This window comes from Danio rerio, chromosome 15 (assembly GCF_049306965.1).
Source record: "Danio rerio strain Tuebingen ecotype United States chromosome 15, GRCz12tu, whole genome shotgun sequence".
NCBI classification, from domain to species: domain Eukaryota; kingdom Metazoa; phylum Chordata; class Actinopteri; order Cypriniformes; family Danionidae; genus Danio; species Danio rerio.
The window spans coordinates 11,308,810-11,327,096 of NC_133190.1; the positions used below are offsets into that span (position 1 = coordinate 11,308,810).

At 36.1% G+C, this 18,287-nt stretch overlaps 1 protein-coding gene across 31 annotated transcripts in view; it reads right to left on the minus strand.

The window, feature by feature from the left end:
* The window catches only part of tenm4 (teneurin transmembrane protein 4), a 463,933-nt gene that overhangs the window by 83,552 nt on the left and 362,094 nt on the right, over nt 1-18,287 (minus strand). For 19 of the 31 annotated variants that reach the window (XM_073922732.1, XM_073922733.1, XM_073922731.1 and 16 more), the window contains 3 exons: nt 16,240-16,489; nt 14,245-14,265; nt 2,240-2,472 (listed from right to left, as the gene is read on the minus strand). In XM_073922732.1, coding sequence (XP_073778833.1) covers nt 2,240-2,472; nt 14,245-14,265; nt 16,240-16,489 — 504 coding nt within the window. 31 annotated transcript variants of the gene reach the window in all.

The following is an 18,287-nucleotide window of genomic DNA, read 5'->3' on the forward strand; positions in this document are numbered from 1 at the left end:
CTTAAAACAGTGTTTCTGTTTAGTGCCAACAGATCGCACTATTTTGTCTTTCTTTTCTTTTTTTCTTTTAATTTTAACACATTTGAATCTTTCTTTTAATTTTAACACATTGAATCTATTCTTATACTTGACTTTTTTATTCCTGTTTATGTAAAGTACTTTAAATTACCATGGTGCATAAAATGTGCTATATAAATAAACTTGCCTTGTCTTGTCTTTAACGCACGGCAAATTGGTGATTATCCTTTACTTAGAAAAACCAACTCAGACAATCTTTGACTTGGTATAGTTGTAGAAAGTTGTAGGAAGAAATATCAAGATCCCATAATGCAAATCAAAAGCATAAATAAATAGGAAAACAATTAAAACATATATCAGAAATCAGAAAATATGGAAGCCTGCTAATTTACAGATATTTTTACAGTGAAGAAAGAAAAAAAATACAACAACTTTCACTATTTTTTTATCACAAATATGGAATTAAAAAAACAAAACAAAAAACATTGCACAAAAAAATAACACTAAACAAAAACAAACATAAATAAAACAAAAAACAACACAATATGTTGAAATAACTGAACCTCCGTTTTCTAAAAAAAAAAATATATATTAGATTACAATTCATAATAAAAAACTAGAACAGAAAAAAGGGAGGACAGAAACATGAATCCAATGCCCCAACATCTTAATAGTCCTTACCTGAGTTCTTTCTTTTTGTATGTTTACATGTGTGCATTTTTATTTAATTAAATTTAAAAGAGGGACAGAAGCAGTTTACTAACGTACTGTACATGCAGTACAATAGCAGGTTTCTGAGACACATGCAACTTTTTTGTTTTTCATTTAAGGTATATTGGAGTAAAACATGACCTGTGCATATTAATATGCTCAATACGAAGCCAGACGTCTAATGAAAAATCCATGGAATCTATTTATTATTTACTGCATGTCAGAGGAAAAACAACCAGACATAGAGCACCCTGGGAAAAGAGATGCATGCGGTGCTGTTCAAGCTATTTAAGAGCATGTGAATCATTTCTATGACACTGCGGATGACAAAGGGAAACATGTGACTGTGGTTACTTTGACTTTCAGTTTAGAATGCAAAAATAGTCACAAATGCTATTTTACTTTTAAAGGAAATTGTGGAAATGAAAATTAAAAAATAACAATAACAAGCAAACATGTTTTTGCTTTTCTGTTGCGGACAATGAAGGAAAGCATTATTCACAGGCTTTTGATTCCACTGCACTAGGAGATAAGAACCCTACTATACAACTATTCCCCAAACTGACAAGTGCATGCAAAAGACAGCTTTTGCAAAACAAGAAAAAACAAAACAAAGAGGGAGGTAGGTTACATGTCCAGTTTTCTTTAAAAAAAAAAAAAATAAATAAATAAAAAAAAACAAGCAAAAAAAAAAAAAAAAACAAGCAACCAATCCAAAAACCCAAAAAAAGAAAACAAACAATCAAACTAAAAAATTATTTTGAAAATTAGATTAGATTACACAAAAAATGTGAGGTTATTTCAACCCAAATTGGCTAAAATACAGACTAACCCAAAAATTTGACTGCATTTGGTCCTATTTAATAGATATAATAATATTTAATGTATTTCATAAGAAATAACCAAGTAGCTAGTCTATATTTTACCCAACATTGTGTTGCAATAACCCAGCAATTTGTACACAAACTGAGTACACAAACAAAATAAATTAATCAATACAATTTAAAATCAAACCATACCAAGGGGATAATGCTACAATAGTCACAATAATCTGTCATAAATTCTTTTTCCTTTTCAAAGTCAGACTACCTTACAAATTCCAAGCAAATGGAAAGTCATTATATTTCTGCTTTGCGCTGGGGAAAATGGAGGAGAGCATTAATTGCAGTGCTCCAATAAAATTCCCCTGGACATGGAGAAAGGACACTGCTATACCCCAAACTGACAAGCGAATACAAACCACAGCTTTTGCTATCAGTTTCATTCTGTGGTTTTGGGGTTTGCTCTGAATTTTGATGCTCAGGGCTTGTTTTGGCACAAATATATGGATGAAAAACTTTTTTGGAATGGACAATGTGTGGCTGAAGCATTTTTTTCAGCACCTTCTTATTTAAGATAATTTTCCCATGGGCTAAAGGAAATTATAGGGTTATAAATTGAATCAGTGATGCCAAAATTGTTATGCATTTAAAAAAAATGTATATAAAACTGTAATGTGACTGAGATGTACCTCTTGGGTTGGTGAGTGTGGCCTCCACAGCTTTGCCTCCATCCCCACATCGAGTCTCGTCATATGGCAGACACTGATCTCCTGTTCCCGCCACCAGCTCCAGGTTTTTGGCCACATCTTTTACTGCATACAGAGACTTGACTTTGAACACCTTCCTGCTGCTGGTGTCCGAGAGGTACAGCCAACCTGAAACAGGACTGGTGGCCAGGTAATATTTGTGTGCAGGGCTGTTGCTAGAAAATAAACAAACAACAGGAAAGAAGTCAGTTGTAATGTAAATGAAAAAACAAAACATTAATGTTTAGTAATATTAGAACATTAATACAGAAATATTTTTCACAGCAAATGGCCCTTCGCTAAACAACTCCCTCCTTAGTTACTGCTGTTACTGCTGGATTTGAGCCAAAAATTTGCATTGTTGACCCATAACAATGTACCGTACCTATAACTCAGTATGTTTGTGTGCTTTTTATACCATTTCTATTCTAATACAGGCCAAAAAAAAAAAGTCAAAATACACCAACTTTTTTTAAAATTACAAATATAAAAACAAAACAAAAAGAAAAGGTTTTCAACTTTACTTAAGTTTTGCTAGCAATACTAATAAAATGTATTAAATTCTTAAATGCAATAACGCCCGATCCACAAGGGGCTTCAGTGTTGCTTCAGTATGTACGCTTCACGGAGGTCAGGTCTGAAGTTGGGGTTGACGCATTCGTTATAGCTGCATCAGCCAATAAAAATAAGACTGCAATCGGCTACTATCCGAGCAGGAGTATTTGCATAAAGCGTTCTGATTGGCTGATGTTTCTGCTGGCGTTTGAAAAGTTGAGAATTCCCAACTTCTGCTGCGAAGGACCCAGAATTCAATTAGACAAAAAAGGGAATGGGAAGCATTGATGCTGACGCTGCATGCGTGTAAGCAATAAAATACAGGAGCATTTAAGCTTTTTTAGTTAAATCCACATTAATAATAATAATAATAATAATAATAATAATAATAATAATACATTTGATTATTATTATTATTATTATTATTATTATTATTATTATTATTATTATTATTATTATTATTATTATTATTGTTAAAAAGTTTATTTCAATCTTGGCCCTTTAAAAAGTAAATAATCATTAAAAAGATGTATTTTATTATTTACATTAAAATAAAACACATTCTGTTTACTACAATTTATTAAAAAAAAAACAAAGTCAAATGACATTTAATAATGTTAATAATAATAATAACTATAATAATAATAATAATAATAATAATAATAATAATAACTATTATTATTATTATTATTATTATTATTATTATTATTACTATTATTATTATCATTATTGTGGTTGTTGTTGTTATTATTTTTTTATTATTATAGTAAACAAGCAAATGGATAAATAAACAATTTTTGATTAATAATCAAAACTTGATGATTAAAATGTATTGAATTATTAACCCCAATAACGCAATAAAGTGCAGTAGCACTTGACATGGTAGCGTGCATCGCGTGTCAAATGTAAACCCGTGCATTAAAGCATCTTCAAAGATGGAAATTAGCAGTAAGAGATCAAGCGCATTTCACTGAACTTGAGACGTCTCAGCCATGTCCTCTCCACATCAATCTTTTACTGTATGCATCCACTCTCAGTCTAAATATAGAAACACATGTAAGTGTGTGGTTAAAGCAGTCGGTCCAGCATCTAATGCGCTGCCAATGTGCATTCAAATATGCAACCAAACCCCCTGCAGGGACACTTCTTTCTGGACATGCATGCGGTCTACAGCCGTTATCTAAACACATTATGTATTCCTGGAGCCAAAATGGCCCACAGGCTGAAAAAAACAGTCCATTACACAGCAAAGCCGGACAGCCAAAGTCATACTTCGCAACCACACAGGGAGCAAAAGAACATGAAAGCCCAACAAAATGACTCCAATCAGGCTAGAGAGGGTCCCTGGTGAAAATATATAAATAAAGAAACTTCCAATCTGGAGGAAACAGACTGACTTTTTAGTCGTTAATCAAATTCGGAGAAAACGATAAAGCCTATGCACTTGGTCTGCAATTTTACACTTTTCATGTTGATTTGTAATATGCTTTAATTTTACCCCACTGATGGCTTCATCTACTGTATGGTCAAAGAGCAATTGCGGTGAAATGTGGGTGATTTGCGGCAATTGCATTGCAACGTGACATTTCAAGCTATTTCAAGCTCTTGCCATTTCTATCAGCCGGAGTACAGCGACGAACACAGAATTACTTTGCTGGCTGATTTGGTTTATTAGGCGCTACAGAAATGTGGTAATAAAATCTTAAGCCCATGCTAAATGTTAGCATGAACACATATTTTTTCAGTTGTTCCTAACAGAAGAAAAAAGAAATTGAACTGTTCTCGGATGCTGTAGTTTTTTGAAAAAAGTGCGACAGGTCACAGAATGACAACAAAAATGTAAAGATGGCTAGATGCTGTGACACATATTAGCCAAATGTTACTATTGCTAACAATCAATGTATGTTTAGCATTTAAAATTTAGCATGAAAGGAAAGGTCATCCAAGACATTAAAAAAACGTTAACTGAACAATATATTCTTTGCAAAAATTGCCACATTGATGCCATGTTAGCATGCCAGTATTGACTAGCTAATGCAATGTGACACACATCTGCCAGATAACATCGTAGCAAACAACAAACTTGTCTTAGAATGTGTATTTAAAGCGAGAAAGGTCACGATAAGAGAACAAAATGTTAAGTGAAAAGCAGGGTTTTTTGCTATGACACATGCAGCTACAAATCATCACCGCTAACAGCTAACTTGTCAAAGGATCAGAATTTAGAACTGAGAAAGGTCACTGCACTTGAGCGAAAATGTTAAGAGAACAATATTCTTTTTGTAAAAAGCACCACTTTACTGGGAACACAAGACTAGCATGCTCAAGATAACTAGACTTTACACAAGCTATGACATATATCAGCTAAATAGCATCCTTGCTAACACCAAAAGGGTCTATTGATGCAAATTTAAAATGTAACAATGAAAGGTCATTGCGTGAGAACAAATATATTCAGGGACAAGTGCTCTTCATGAAACGACTAGCCTAAGTGACAGCTACAACCCATTTCCGCTAAATACCATCATTGCTAAATCTCCTCTTGTCTTGAATGCACATTAGAGACCTTCCGAAATGACAATGTGGAAACCAAGAAAAGCATTATGCAGAAAATATTCACTGTAAAAGCAGCAGGCAATGGTTCCCAGAACCGCTTTGTTTCTGGCTCCCAGATCAGTTTTTCAATATAATGTAAGAAAGCAAGATAACAATCCATTTATTCATTCATTCAATCAATCATTCATTAATTTTTCTTTGGCTTAGTCTCTTTATTCATCAGGGTCGCCACAGTGAAATGAACTGCCAAATTTTCAAGCATATGTTTTAATGCCCTTAAACCTTCAACCCAATACTCAGAAACATCCATACACACTCATTCACACACATACACTATGGCCATTTTAGTTTATTCAATTCACCTGTACTGCATGGTTTTGGACTGTAGGGGAAACCAGAACACCTGGAGGAAACCTACACAAACACGGGGAGAACATGCAAATTCCATACAGAAACGCCCAACTGAACCAGCCGGGACTCGAACCAAATACCTTCTTGCTGTGGGGTGACAGTGCTAACCCCTGAGCCATTGTGTCAAAAGACAATAATAGAGTTCAACACACAACGGTTAAACTCCATCGTTGCTATTAAACACAGTTTGATACGTTAGCATTGAAGTAAAAATGGTCATTAAAAACAGCGAAATCGTTCAGCATTAATGATTTTTTTTAGATGACTGGTCTGATTAAATACTGCCTATACAATAAAACTCTTAACTACCTAAACTATTCTACACATAGGTTTACAACAAAATGTAGAGCAAGTCTTTTCAAAGTTCAGGAAAAATGAACAAAATCCTAAAAGTGAATTAGTGTGTTTCCATCAAGATTGTATTACTGGCAGTGTTGAGCAAGTTACTTGGAAAATGTACTGAAAATGTACTAATGTAGCTTAACTACATTAAAAGCTACCTCCTGGGAAATGTAGGAAGCTAATAAAAGCAACACGGGCAAAGTAGCTTAGCTATAATCTAAGCTATTTTTAAATGAATTTTATTAAATCAAAGGAACTTCAATCCAAGCCAGTCAGTCTTAGTGACCAATAAAACTGTCAATGAAGCACATGTTGTCATAGCCCTTCCTTGTCTGTAATTTCAGTGATGTCTACGTTTTATACGTCTATGTTTGTGTTGTGTTTAAACACATGGCTAAGCCTTTGTTTGTGTCCACCATGTGCTGCTCCGTTCCTCCCTCTCTTTCCTACTGCCACACCCCCTTGTTTAACCCTCGTCTAGTCCTCGGTAGTCTCAGTGTTTACACCTGGTCCTCATGTTCTTTCCTCCCTTTATAATGTGCTCTCTTCCCTCATGCCTTCGCTGGTTCATTGTTGCATGTTACTTCTTGCTACTTGTTTCATGTTGTTGCCATTCTGTGCTTGTTTATCTGTGCTGTTGTTTGTGAGAGAGTTGTCTTTGTCTAACGTTTGTTTTTTTCAGTTGGCCTTCAGTATCATCCCCATCTGGTTAATCCTTTTCAAGTTTGTTTTGTTTAAGATATTCTACTTATCTTATTTCGTAGCTTTAATGTTTAATTCCCTTTTATTGGTTTTGCTTCTTTCAGTTAATTATCAGTAAGTTAAAAGCTAATTTCATTTCTCTTTGCTTTTTTAGTTTGTCAATAGTTTCTGTATCTTAGTTAGTTATTTAGTTTATGGTTTTGTTTCTTAGTTTAGTTTTCCCAGTCTGTGTGTGTTTGAATTCATCCAGCCTTGTCTGCTAAGAGTCCCCAGTTGCTGGTGTCCTGTCAGGCTGCTGTTGGACTCAAGTCTTCCTTTGTCTACCTGCTCCACCCAAGATTCCCCAGCATGACTCCATTCCCCACCGTTGGACTGTTTCACCAAAACCCCTCTTCATATCACATTGTCAATAAACACCCATTTTTTCATTCTGCATTTGGGTCCTCCTTCCTCTAACCGTGACACATGTGGCATAACTGTAAAGTTCATTTTTTTTTTTTTTTTTTTTTACTGCAATTTAATATGCTGTTCTAAACAGACTCAAATTTTACAAATCTATACAGTTGAAGTCAGAATTATTGGAGCCCTTTAAATTTATCTATTATTATATATATTTTTTTATATTTCCCAAATGATGTTTAACAGAGCAAGGACATTTTCACAATATGTCTGATAACATTCTTTCTTCTGGAGAAATTCTTATTTGTTTTATTTTGGCTGGAATAAAAGCAGTTTTCAATTTTTTAAATCCAATTTAAAGGTAAAAATTATTAGCCCCTTTAAGCTATATGTTTTCGATAGTCTATAAAACAAACCATCAATATACAGTAACTTGCCTAATTACGATTAGAAATGTGTTGAAAAAAATTAAACAGAAATTGGGGAAAATAAACAGGGGAGCTAATAATTCAGGCGGGCTTACAATTCTGATTTTAACTGTATCATATATATATATATATATATACATATATATATATATATATATATATATATATATATATATATATATATATATATATATATATATATATATATATATATATATATATATATTCATTATTTCCCAGAGATGGGTTGCGGCTGGAAGGGCATCCGCAACGTAAGAACTTGCTGGATAAGTTGGTGGTTCATTGCGCTGTTGTGACCCCGGATTAATAAAGGGATTAAGCCGACAAGAAAATGAATGAATGAATATATTTGTTAATTCAATTACCCCTCTATAGTATTGTTCAAAAACACTTCAGTATTTAAAAAATGTTGAATACTGTACTTACATTAAAGTACTATATTAATATACTTTGTTTCATTTAATTCATTTAAGTGCAGCTGGGCACATTTGCAGAACAAATAGCGAATACATTTAAAACCAACTAAACTCTAACAAGAGCACAGCAAAAAAATTAACTTTAAGACATGCACTTCTCGAGGTATGGTCCTGCTTCAGAAAAAAAATCCTCTACAGTTGTTTTTACATCACACACGTTTCTTGTGTCAACCTGATGATTAATTGGCGACGTCACGGACTGGAGCAAGATGTGGCGGTAACTCATCAAAAAGTTTGTTTTTCAAACACGATATAACACAAAGAATAATTCACTATTCTTGCTATCATATGGATTTACTTTCATCAGCCAGACACTGGCTTCACAGCTCTATGATTTGCAGTGGCTTCACTTAATGATGGATAAATGTAGCTTGTGTGGACACTACTGTGCTACTTGCTTAAAATAATAGTTTCGCTACTAAAATCTTTTCTTTTTAGAAAGTGGCGATGCTACCGCCACACTACTGAAAAAAGTAGTTAAGCTAGTAGCGTCACAACTTGTAGAGAAGCTATTGCTCAACACTGGTAACCTAGTAATCAAAAAATTTACTAGGCACGCCTAATGTAGTCAGCTGATAAGTCATGTGGGTGTAATGCTTGACACATCAGAGTTTATTCATCACGTGTTTCCATCTCCCATAAGCACATTAGCCCTTATTGACAGGTCCAAAACAACCTAAGGCAAGAGTTAACAACTTTTTTTGTTTGTTTTAAATTCTTATTCACAATTTAACACAAGGTGATGAAAAACCTGCTATTGATACACCATGTTTAGGTCTATTTTAGTACTCAAAATGTGAACATGAAAGCTACAACATCCATCTGCCAAATATCATAATTGCTAAACAGCCATTTTGTCTAAGGATTAGCATTCAAAACTGAGGAAAGGTCACTGCAAAACTGTTTAGCATTCTTTGCATCATGTAGCTAAATACCGTAATTGCTAAAACCCAACTTGCTTTCAACAAACATTCAAAACCTGACAAAGTGGAAAATGTGACAGCAAGAGAACAAACACATTAAGTCAAAAGCAATCATTGCTACACCACCTGTAGGCATATGGCAGCAGTCTACAGATAAATGTAAATGTTGCATTGCACACCTGCCAAATACCATCATTGTGAACATCCATTTTGTCTAAGCATCAGCATTCAAAACAGAAGAAAGGTCACTGCTAAAGAACAGCAACCTTTATCGTTCTTCACAAAATGATGTCTGCCAAATCCCATCATTATGAACATTCAAACTGTCTCAGGATCCACATATAAATCCTTTTGGTTTGCCACGAGAGAGTAAAAATGTGTGGTTAAAAAACTGAATAGCAACACTGCAGCACACATCCGCCATATACTATCAATTTTAACGCCTAACCTGTCTTCGGATCAGCATTCAAAACCGATTAAACAAGTCCCAGGCATGTTCCCTAGAAACTCTGGGGCGGTTAGTGCCCAATTCCCAGTGGCCTGATGTGAGAGCGTGGAAAGGAATAGCGCCAGGTTTGTAGCACTGTCAACTTCGATCCATTATTCAGACAGACAACTGACCTTCTGGAAGATTGCTGGAAACGGGCTGCTTTGGTTGACCTGGGGCCGGCATGTCAGTATGTGGCTGCTGACCGTGTTGAATGATGTCCTCGTTTTGGAAGGAAGGCAAAACGGGTTTGTCAAGAAAAATCTCAATCCCATTTTGCAAGAATCTGCCAGAGAGTGTGACACCCTGGGGTAGATGCTTTTCAGTCCCAGCATGTATGTGATGCAAGTGTGTTATTGGAGGTACGCGGCTTTGTGCTTGTTGCGATGACGAGAACACCCTGACCTTCGTAGGCTCCATCTATATTCAACAACTAAAGCTGGTCTGGGGAGGATAATTGGATTTTTCAGCATGTTGCTGCGACGATGGAGGTGAGCGACTCTTGTGGAAAAGGGGTCAGTGGGTATGTCAGAGAGATCACGGTCTAGCCTTATTTACTCGGCCATGTGCACATACATAAACACTGTGATGACTTTATTTGTTTCCGCCCAAACGGCGATGACTGTTCTTTTCTGGCTGCAAATATGAGCTTGCCCTTTCCACTGACGTTTCTACAAATGTATATTTCTAAAGCAAATTATGAGAACATGTTCCGCTAAGTGATTTAGCTTGTACACCCCAAAGCGCAACTTTTACAATCAAAACAACAACACGAACCTGGTCCAGGGCTGATAAGACAGAGCAGTTCCTACAAAAACACTGTATAGTATGATGTGACCCTTGGGCCGCAAACCAACATCTTTGTGAAATGTGACTTCTTGGTCAATTAGTAATCTTGAGGTCCCAGTGAACATACATAACCTGCATTTTTGTGTTATCTTGAAGGTAAGAATTTTCAGTACTGAGTACAGGTTATGATATTGGTTTCGAAGGACTGTGGAAATAAATATGAACTTTAAACTGCAGATCAGACATTCCAATATTTACTGAATCAGACAACCGACTTGAACATCTTTTACACAAATACATCACATAACAAATTCTTGTGAATACTTCTTCTCAGTTTTAGGTCAGTTATCATGATATTTGGCTACTGATGCTTGTCAGAGAGTATGAACAAGATCCCCAATGGACACTAAGATCTCAGTTGCCATAATGCCAGACAATCAAGATGTGCCAAATTCATAAACACATAAGAATCATCTGGAGTTTGACATCAACAATCCATGAAACATTGAGTAACCTGTGTTCTGAAATGTTACTTCAAAGCAAACATAAATAATCTTTAGCATTCATTTGATTCATAACATGCCTTGTAAACCAAAATTTAATTTGAAGTCCTGATTGCATCATACGGTTCTGAACTCCTATTGGTTCTTGATCATCATTGGTTCTCCTGATGATCATTAGAGAAGTTGCACTCATGAGATTAGATTTTAGCAGGTCTCTTCAACCACTTCCAGTGTGAAGCACTTGCCTGACTCTAGGACACAACACACACCAGCTTTTGGTGGGGATCAAGGGATCAAGCCAATTAATACATAAAGAATGGTTAGGAGGTCATGACAGAGGAAGGTGGGTCCATTTGGCCAGGATGCCAGGATCACACCCTTACTCTTTTTTTAAAGAGCATTCTGGGTCATTTTAAATGACACCAGAGATTAAGGACCTCAGTTTATAAACACATCTAAAGAATAGGGATCACTGTATTACAGGGCTCGAATTCACCCAAATTTTTATCTATGCGACCTCAAAATATTCATTCATTTATTTACTTGTCGGCTTAGTCCCTTTAATAATCCGGGGTCGCCACAGCGGAATGAACCGCTAACTTATCCAGAACGTTTTTACGCAGTGGATGCCCTTCCAGCCGCAACCATCTCTGAGAAACATCCACACACACACACACACACACACACACACACACACGCACACACGCACACACACACACACACAATGGACAATTTAGCCTACCTAATTCACATGTACCACATGTCTTTGGACTGTAAGGGAAACAGGAGCACCCGGAGTAAACCCACAAGAATGCAGGGAGAACATGCAAACTCCACACAGAAACACCAACTGAGCCGAGGTTCGACCCAGCAACCTTCTTGCTGTGAGGCAACAACACTACCTACTGCGCCACTGCATTGCCACCTCAAAATATATTTGGGATCATTTGTGCGAGTGCATAAAGTTGTTTTCGCAGCAAAATGTTTACCACATGGGCGGATGTAGGAGACATTCACGCAGAATGCAGCTTTGCATCTAAGAACAACAGGAAGTCCTCAGGAATGGTTTAAAACAGTTGACATGTCAACTTGCTGCAGTAAACAAAGCCTGCAATTCTTGTCCCGACTTCAAGCTCTTCTTATTGGCCCACTGCGCTAGAACACAACGTGAATGGATTGCTTAATATCAGCTGTCAATCACTGAGTTCCGATGACAGGAAGCTACAGCCGAGGAAATGTAAAGGTCTAGATATGAGACAATAAAAACAACACTAACAGATTAAGTTTTAATACCACCTAAAGTTACAAATAATGACACATCTGATTAGTGATCATGTAATGAATGTCAATCCTGCATTTAAGCTTTTCGAAGAGTGAATAAAAGACCTCCAGTAGTTAAAGTCTGCTATGATAATGACCGTAAAGCCGGTTGGGCGGAGTTTTCAGGTAACAGTGTTTGCCACAAAATCTACACATCTTAAGCAAAAGATGTTCTAACATTATTTAATCATTCATTTAATCGTCACGATGCTGTCAGTCGTATGACTGACACCACATTCACCATCGCTAAAGAGAATGTATTCACTGAGATGAAACTAATATTGCAGCTCATGAAAAGAAACTTAATTCTATTAAGATGATGTATGCAAATAATAAGTTTAATGTCAATATCATCTGTGCAATATCAGACACCACCAGTAAAAAAACAGCACAGTTATTATTGTTCATTCAGTTCATCTCATTCACATCAAGCAGTTAATATAATACATATAATACAGTAGTAACGCTGCTCATAACTGTTGGGTGCGACTAAATTTTGTCTGGTGCGCCTACATTTTCAAAGTAAGGAGCACCGGTGCTACCAAGAAAACGGGTTAATTTTGAGCCCTGTATTACTATCACTATGCCTGGGCAGTAGGACCCATACAGACCAAAGTGTGAGTACCCCCTGCTAGCTACCTGTAGTGTACACTAGATCAGGGGTGTACAATTCAGTTTCTAGGATGATCACACTTCAGTCTTAAGACAAAATGTTGCTGGAAACTTCAGGCAAGTGTGTTGAGGATCAAGGTACCCTTTTGTCCAAAAGTACAATGTCTTTTACATTTTCTAAATTATCATTGAAAATGTATGGCTACATTCCAGAGCTTGTGAAAAGTTCAAAACTCTGGAAGCAAGACAAAAGGTATAGGTGAGAAGTGAAGTGGGGTTAAAATCACACTCATATCTCCGGAAGACTTGCAGTAGTAAACCTGCCTTGTCCTATTCCTATGGCTGTGAATGGTAAGTACCTTTCCAACTCTATACTGCAAAATATAGAGCATTTAGACATTCACTACTACATTGCATGTGTGCCCATTGCTAATAGCTACATGACTGGTGATGCCCCCCTTGTCTTGATGGAAGCACCCGCAGGAAAGTCGTGACCTGAGGAAGCAGGGTTAAACGGAGACTTCATCATGAAGGATAGGGCATTTTACAAACTCGCAGGTGTCCTGGGTTTACGTAACCTCTCTCAGAGAACCCTCTCATATGCTGTCAGTCATACCTGAGCATCATACTGTTAGCTGTCACAGTGCTGCCTGTCAAAACTCACAGTTGGTTGTGCCACACATCCCATATTAAAGGTTCGCAGCACCACGGGGAGGATGTGTGTTATATTTGAAAGCTTAGATCGAAGTTTGATGACTGATGCTTTTTTTTTTCTCTCGATACCACGCAGCCATTTGTCAAATCAAACATGTTAACGAACTGTGTATTCAGATCCGACGGCGCTTTGAATGTGTAATTTGTCATCAAGTGAAATATCACGCAGTATTGTGGGTAATGCAGCACGCGTAATTCTAACGGGGAGGGGTGGGTAATTATATTCTTTAAGGAAGCTGAGTCCCCTGAGGGTGAGAAATATTTAAAACGCTGATACCGGGCTTATGCTAAGCCCGTAACTGCTTTTCCATCTTCCTGTCTGACATTTCAAATTATGTGCCTGCCCCGACTCTGGTTTCCTTAACGTACACAATTCTTTAAGCTTTTTTTCCCCTGCTTGCAGTAACCCACTTTGAGAGTTTACCCATGAATCATGCTGGTCACCATTGATCTACAGCACAATTTCAAAGCTCAGTCGTAGCACTGCCCATTTTATTGCTACCCAGAGAGGATGTGCTTTAATTTGCTCCTCGGTATGCCTTAATTTATGAAAAACACCCGCGTTGAGCCTATTCCACAAGCATCTACAAAAGCAACAGTACATTAAAGAGAGAGAGAAAGAGAAAGACAGAAAAAAACTGTACAGTGTTTAACAGATATTCATTCATCATAACAAACAGTATGACTCTTCAAAAAAAAAAAACTCTTACCTATGCCTGAAATCTTTATTTCTGTATTTATTGAGAGCAGCATGAAAACAAGAAGTAGGAAAATAGAGGGTTAGCTTACAGAGTTAGTACTTAATTCATGCAATAATGTGCATAAGCAAGGTTAGTGCATAAGCAAAATTATAGTACTGGAGAAAATTTTACTAATACATTTCTACAATTATATCTACTGTATTCATAGCTAATAGAAAGGATCCCCATAGCAAACATACTGAATGTTGTGGTTGGGCCAGGAATTGTCAACTTGTGGGTTAAATTCCAAAATGGTTCACAAGTCTCTATGAAACATAGGCTATAAAAGTTATTTAGGAGTACAGATTACAGGACAATACTACCAAAAGTCTTGTCGCCTATCCAAGTTTTAAGAACAACAAATAATAACTTGACTTCAAGTTGATCATTTTGTATCAGAAGTGACTATATGAAATGCAAACGCCTCTAGATTATGCTTATTTGACCTAATTAAAATATGATCATGCCTTGATTTTTAATTATTTAATTAGGACAGTAAGGTCTGACTTTGCTTTGACAAAAGTATTGTCACTAAACAGAAATAAAGTACAGTATAGCTTGACGGACTGCATTCAAACATTTCTGCAATGACTCAAATAACTTATTAATAAAGTCATCTGCTATGGCAAAGAAAGCATTCTTGCAGAAACTTTGGAGTTCATTAGGATTCATTGGATTCATCTTTAATGCATCTTTATAGACCCTAGACATGCTGATGTTCATGTCTGGTGACTGGGCTGTGCAATCCTGGAGCACCTTCTTTGCTTTCAGGATGTGGAGGCTGATGGAGCGCTATCTTGCTGAAGAACTTGCCTTCTCCTGTGGTTTGTGTGGTAATGGGCAGCACTAATGTTTTGATACCTCAGGCCGTTGATGTTGCCATCCACTCTGCAGATCTTTTACACATCCAAACACTAAATGTAATCCCAAACTATGATTTTTCCTCACAAAACTTGACTGATTTCTTTGTGAATCAACTAGAAGCCAAGTTATTATTTGTTGCTCTTACAACTGGGATTGTCGACAAAACTTCTGTCAGGGAGTATGTACAAATATAGTAACTCACTACACAATATCAAGAGTATCAAGAATCTGTCCCGATGCGAAACCAGTTGAGAACCTCAAGCCAAGACATATTTCAAATATGAAAACTTAAAACGGGCTATATGTAGAATTGAGGAACCTATGTTAATAGTGACACCAGTGGTCATTGAGTGAACTGCAAACAGGAACTTTTAAAACACACGTTTATCATGTTTTTGTTCTTGTTTTTTGATCAAAGTTTCAGATGCAGCAATATGCAAATGACAAACATCCACACAACAATTCACACTTCTAAATATGTGCTGCTCTCTAGGATAAATGTCCTGTAAGCTTTCATTGAGAATCCACATAGTTGTGGAAGATCTATCATTCACACACACACTGGAAATAAATCTAAATTAATTAATCAGCCTCCATGTAAACTTAAGACTATGGGGGGAAAAAATATGGAATGCACTTTCTTTAAATATCATTTTGATCACTTCAAAGTTGATTAAGTCACATATTTGAGCTTGCTTTTAATTATTGGTGCATTTGGTACTATTTTGTTGCAAACTCTACATATAGCCCCTAAAACAGATGCCTTGTACTGTATATGAACAGTATGAGTGCTTTTTGGGTTTGAATGAAAGATGAAAGATATTCTGAACTAAATTCACCCAAAAATGATTTTTCTGTTACTTTCTTCTGTAGAACACATCCAAGTTCCGAAGTCAGAGAGCTTTAAAAATGAGGTGAATTTCATTTTTGGGCGAACTATTTCTGCAAATCTAAAAGGCCAGCAGCATCAATCTTGTGTTATGAGTCGAGCTTAAAACACTGACAGTCGGATCACCTTTTAGTTAGTGAGCAACTTGTCTAACGAGTACAAAACAGCTTGTCATTTTGTTTGCGTGTCTATGCACATGCAGAATGCCAAACCTGAGCTCTAGGACGCTGGTGACATTTCCCGTTGTGAAGATGCGACGGACGTAGTTGAAATCTCCCACATACAGACTGCCATCCGACCCGCAAGCTAAAGCTACAGGTGCGAGCAGCTTGTTTCCATCCGCCAGCCCGTTGCAGCTCGGACAGGAGATACTGCGCCTCCGTCCATTACCCATGATGCTTCCTATGACTGGAGGCTGCTGGGAAATGAAGATGTTCTCACCGTTGCCCTTGTGAAGGATACCTGGGTGACAAAAACAGAGAAAATGTAAGTAATCTATTTAGTACCAAATCCATTCACAACAACCATCTCTTTGCAGTAATTACTTGAAGGGGGTGTTCATAAGACTGTCGTTAAAACTTTGTAGTCATGACATGACACAAAACTGAGAACATGTAAGTATTTACTCTATTTAGTCCCAAATTTATTCACAACAGCCATCTATTTGCAGTAAAGGAAACACTTTACTTGAGGGGGGTTACATAACATAAAAAACAGAGAATACGTCAGTATTTACTCTATTAAGTCCCAAATCTATTCACAACAGCCATCTATTTGCAGTAAAGGAAACACTTGACAAGAGTATGAAACAAATGTTAGCTATGCCTGTTTATGACAACTGTCATGAAGTGTCATTCACTCTAGTGTTGTTGAAATAACCAGTGTTTCCCAACCAAGTCATTACTATATGGGGTGTTTTAAGACAGACATATCTATGTTGATCATAACAAAATGATCACTAATAGCCTTTTGTACTATAATTAACTATACTATTTAGCAATTTAATTTACTTACATCAGAAGTACTTTTTGATTAATTAAATGTGATTAAGGCTCTATCTTGTTACAAACAATATTTTGTTAATGTTTTTAATAGACATGTTTTAATAAAAATAGTCTAAATAATAATGATACTAAAGACATATAACCATTTAAATCTTCAAAATCTTGCTCAAATTTTTGTTAATAATTATAATTTTTGTTTTGTTTTGCTTTTGTACCAAAATTGGAACAAATAACTGTTTTTTTACTGGTATTGATCCTGAATACTGAAATTAATTTGCTCAGTTATTTCATTTTAAATGCAAGGCTAACATTGTTTATGATGTTTTTTTGTTATGACAACTTGACATAAACAAATACATCACAACATGTTTTGTCATAAGAACTTGACATTACCAAAACAACATAACTTGTCATAAATAGTTCATAAACATGATTATTATAATATATATATATATATATATATATATATATATATATATATATATATATATAGAGAGAGAGAGAGAGAGAGAGAGAGAGAGAGAGAGAGAGAGAGAGAGAGAGAGAGAGAGAAAGAGAGAGAGAGAGAGAGAGAGAGAGAGAGAAACAGATATATATATATATATATATATATATATATATATATATATATATATATATATATATATATATATATATATATATATATATATATATATAATGAATTTTATAACAGCATCATTCATACTTTTTTGATTCTTGCAAATTGGAATTTTCACTAAAATGATCATAAGGTTTCACGTTATGTTTAAAAACATTTATAAATGTATAAACAAACTGTCCCCTTCAAGTAAAGTGTTACAGCAGTAAATCATCAGGTTTTATCAGCTGTGAGAAGCTGAGGTTCTAAAACCTCGATTCTGTGCAAATTTAATGACATTAAATGCATTTGTTTGCCACATCTCTCGCTGTACGACTGCTGTCGGCACTTGAGAAAGGATTTCGCTAAATAACCAGCAGGGCCGATATGCGCTAAGCGGAACTGAATTCATCTATCAGAAGGAGCTGTTTTTCTCTCACACAGCCAGACGCTTTTGTAGAGAAACCAGCTAAGTGAAGGTCTACAGTCACAGTAGGAAAAGATAACTTCCTCTTATTATTGCTAACACAGTCAGGCTGAATCTCCACTGCATGACTCAGTGAATCTCCAATCCTGAGCAGCTCAGCGCAAACGGCACTCAAAAAGTGGCAAAGTGCGCAAAACTCAATTTTCAGTCATTTTCATTCAGAGCTTTTTT